The sequence below is a fragment of the Belonocnema kinseyi genome, chromosome 4, assembly GCF_010883055.1.
Source record: "Belonocnema kinseyi isolate 2016_QV_RU_SX_M_011 chromosome 4, B_treatae_v1, whole genome shotgun sequence".
NCBI classification, from domain to species: Eukaryota; Metazoa; Arthropoda; class Insecta; order Hymenoptera; family Cynipidae; genus Belonocnema; species Belonocnema kinseyi.
Window position 1 is genome coordinate 79,307,594 of NC_046660.1, and position 4,525 is coordinate 79,312,118.

At 24.9% G+C, this 4,525-nt stretch overlaps 1 protein-coding gene across 1 annotated transcript in view; it reads right to left on the reverse strand.

Moving 5' to 3' along the window:
- Nucleotides 1-971: 971 nt before the first annotated feature.
- The window catches only part of LOC117171227 (RING-box protein 1A), a 21,871-nt gene continuing 18,317 nt past the window's right edge, over nucleotides 972-4,525 (reverse strand). The window contains exon 5 of the mRNA XM_033358330.1: nucleotides 972-1,361. Within this exon, the coding sequence (XP_033214221.1) occupies nucleotides 1,349-1,361 (13 nt within the window). The 3' untranslated portion in view covers nucleotides 972-1,348. The remainder of the gene's footprint in view (nucleotides 1,362-4,525) is intronic.

Consider the following 4,525-nt stretch of genomic DNA (forward strand, 5'->3'; position numbering starts at 1 on the left):
ATTTAATATTTAATAATAATAATAATTAATTATATATATAATATATTTTTATATTTAATCAACTAAAAAGGTTTTTTCATCCAAAAATGTCGGTTTCAAACGCTAATAACTGTTGAGTCTTTAAAACTCCATTTAAAAATTCTTTAAATGAAAAAATTATGCTTAAAAATTAAAATCCAAAATGGAAAATTTGTATGTGAAAGATTTTCGAAGTACGCAATTTAAACTGAATAATATCATAATTGGAAATGATAAAAATTCAACTGATAATTTAAAAAATGTTTGAAATGTAACTTGGACAGATTTTTTCCAGAAAATTGGTAAAACTCCCGATAAAAAAATAAATTCACTGTCATTTTCTTATCTCACAAATTAATTTTAACAAGTTATTTCTAGTGTTTGAAAATGTTTATCTCATTCAAGTCACGAATTTTAGTACAAAATGTGAGAAAAATAAAGTATTGTTACAATTAGCTGTTTAAATTATTAATAATAATTGCTCATTTAAAATTTGTTTAGCAAAGAGTGATGACCGGAGACATTTTTAGTTGATTTCGTAAAACAAAATTGAGCCCACTCGTTCGAAAATAGCAAACCTCTAAATTTTTCTTATATAAATGGCTTTTAGTATTATTTAATTAATCTTTGATGCTAACATATTTAAGAATATCTTGTAATATAATTTGTAAAAGCTTTCCAAATTAAACATTTTTATTGAATCCCTAAAAACTGAAAAAAAAAACATAATAAACTCACGAAACTGTACACATATTCCGAATTGATTGTTTAACAAAAAGGCAGAACAATTTTATGGTTTCGTACGATGAAAAATTATACCTTGAAAAAAACCTGGCATTGTCAGAATTTTTTTTTCTTCAGCATTTGAGTAGACACCCTAATAAAAGAATATATATAATTGTAAGGATATTCTAGAAAGAAAGCAAAGGAATTTCATTTTGTTGTCTTTTTTATTTTCTTAGATAATGGGGTTCGAATTTCTTCATTTTTCTTTTTAAGATTGAATACAAATTAAATATTTGAAGACGAAGAAATTCGACCCAAGATAATGATAGAATCAAAACTAGTATTATGAAAACCGATTTTTTAACAAACGAGTAAATATAATTACAAGTTGCCGAATTTTTCTACACAAGATAGTACAATTTCAGATTTTATTTTGAGTTTAAATTATAATATAAAAGAATCATAAACAGGTGATTCTTTATCGTTTCAATGTTTAAAAAAATTATAGTTTAGTGAGTTTTTGAAAATAAAGCTTACAGTTCAACGGAAGCTGGTTTTGAAACTCTTTTTCGTTGATATATCCAAGGATGTTGAGAACATTGTACTAGTGACCATACCTGAAAAAAAAAAAAAAATATATATATATATATGTATATATATGTTATAATATGTGATATTTTAAATTCATGCTAATAAGAAAACAGAAAAGAAATCTTAAAAAACATTTTATTCCAAAATATTAATTTCATGAACAATGAGAGAGAGAAAATTAGGTTATAGGTACTTCTGCGATTTGTGAAAAGAATTTTTTTTTATAAAGTTACGCGAACTTGAATTTTTTGCTAGCGTAATAAATTCTGTGATCAGGAGAATTTTTTTTATGAAATCGAATTTTCGCATTTTTCTTGCAAACAAATACAATAAATGTTGAAAAATAGTTTGCGCAGTTAAGAAAGTTCAATAAAAAGTTATTTTACTTATTTATATCTTGCATCCTTTCTGAGAATAAGAAAAAATCAATTTTCATTTTTAAAAAACCTCGATATCACAAATTTGGTTTAGCCCTCATAAAACTCGTAGAAAATCTTTTTATATAAATAAACATGTGTAAAAAATGTTTTATAAGTAAATAAAAATATGGTCTTTGCCCCCCTTTATAGAGATTTTCCATATATTTCTAGTCCTTCAACTTGTTTTTCAAATTTTATATATAAATAAACAATTGAAATTCAAAAACGTCTATTATTTTTTTCTATCAGTCTGTGATATTATAATGTCTCTATGCAAATTTAGATTTAAAATAATAGGTGAAACTCAAAGAATAATTTTTTTTTATTATTCTCGGAAATGGTACAAGATATCATAAATGAGTGAAGGAACTTTTTGCAGAAATTTTTTTACTGTCAATTATTTTCTTCACATTTTTTCGTATGTGTTGTCGTATGCAAGAAAAATGCGAAAATTCAATTATATACAAAAAATTCTCCTAGCCAAACAAATTATTTAACCCCATAAAACTAAAAAATAATTTTTCTTATGATATTATCAAAAAATTCAAATACGCATAACGATTTTTCTATTTTTTCTTAAATAGAGGAAGGGAGGTCTTAAACAAAATCATTTTTTATGTAAGATATTTTCACGTCTGTATATTACTAAAAAGAAAAGTTTAACAAAAAAATTTAGTCGAAAGACGAACTACATTTTTAAATATTAATGTTTTCAGTCGAATATTCATCATTTTAGTTATAAATTCTATTCTTTGGTTGAAAATGTAACTGTTTTATTGAAAATTTGAATTGTATTTTTTTATTGAAAATTTAACTATTCCATTTTCTGTATAAAACTCATCTTATTAAGTTGAAAATTCCTTTTTTTCAAGTTAAAGTTAATCCTCTTAGTCCAAAACTTAACGATGTAGTTATAAATTGATCTTTTCTGGTAGAAATTTAATCTTTTTGGTTAAAAAAATGTAACGAGTTGACTAAAAAGTAATCTATTTTAGTTAGGGGGGAAACTTGTTTGTTGAAAATGCACCTTATTTATTGAAATAAACTGTCTCAAAATTAAAACTTTATTATTTTGTTGATTAAAATATCAATTATTACATTTTTCGTTGACACTCCATCTTTTTGGTTGAAAATACATGTCTTCAATTAAAAAAACTATTCCATTTTTTGTGGGAAATTTTGTCTTTTTCAGTTGAGGCTTCCACTATCTGATTGGAAATTTATGTTTTTTGTTAAAAATTCGTCTTTTTGGTGGAAAATTAATCATCTCGGTTAAAAATTAAACTGCATAGTTAATAATTTATTTATTTTGTTCGAAATTCTTCTTTTTTGATATAGAAAATCCTTCTTTTTTTTGTAATGCAACTGCTTGGTTGAAAATTAATCTTTTTGAGTTGAGGAATCAAGTTTATATGTATTTTTTGCTTGAAATTAAATGTTTGGTTGAAAATTAACTTTTTAATTAAAAATTCATATTTTGGGAATAGAAATTCAACTAATTTGTAGAAAATTCGTCTTTTTGGCTGGAAAATTCAACAATTTCGTAGAAAAGGCCATAGCTGAGTCAGCCCTGGAAGATATTTGGTTTACATTTGAGTTGTAAGTTTCTAACTATTATAAGACTATTGGGAATGGTTAAACTGCGATATGCAACCTGGTGACAAAAATCCGAACTAGAAAGGATAGGCACTATTTAAAATTTTTAAAGATGCATTTTAATTTGTGCATAAAAGTGTTTTAAAAATTTTTTGTGGATTTTGAAGTATTGATTGGATAATAAAAATAAGTCTTCATTGGAAACAAATGACTTTAGATGTTATTTACGTATTATACAGTGTAGAAACACACTTTTTGACAGAAATACTTTTCTAAACAAAACGATTATTGTTCTATTCATTGTGATTTTCTAATGATTATAAACTAAAATGGAATTTTTTGAAGCAAAAATGAACTTAAAGTAAATTTTTATTAATTTAGACATCAAACATTTACTATTTAAAAATTTGATCGAAAAGTTAGGTTAAAGTTCGTATTTAAATTCCGATCATCTATTATTCGTATTCTTTGCATAATATGAATAAAATTTGTCGCTACTTACTTTCATTATTAAAGTTTATGTAGACTTACAACGCAATGAAAATTACATGAAATAGTGAAATAATTGTTTTTTTTTTAAATCTATTTCACAAAAATCTGTTTTTTCACTGTATAAGATGGAAATTTTATCCAAAACTATTTGTTTTTTATGAATATTTGTTTTTGGTATTCATTCATTGTTGTATCTTTCACAAACCAATCGTAAGAACACTTTTTTGCAAAAATTGAAACACATATTTAAAATTGTACCTACTCTTCCTACTTCCAGTTTTCGGCACCAGGTGGCGAAATGGTAGACCACCATTCCCAATGTAAGACTAATTCAATCCTAAGTGCCAACTTCAAAAAAATTTTTACAAAATATATAAACAAATTTTGAGAAATCGAAAAATTATGTTTTCTCGAAAATGGCTGAATCAGTTTTGATGGTTCAAATATATATTGTACATTACATGAGAACAATTCTAAAAAAAAATAGGGAGTCAATTCTGGTAATTCACTTAGCGACTCCATTTTCTTTAGATTGGCTTTGAAGGTGGTTGTCCCTACCATCTGGTTGGTTGAATTCATGACTTCAAACAAGATTGTTGAACTTCTTAATGGAATCAGATAATTTTATTTCCACTTGCCAATATATTTTAGCGAGCATTACTTATTTACGCTCCGTAGGTGAC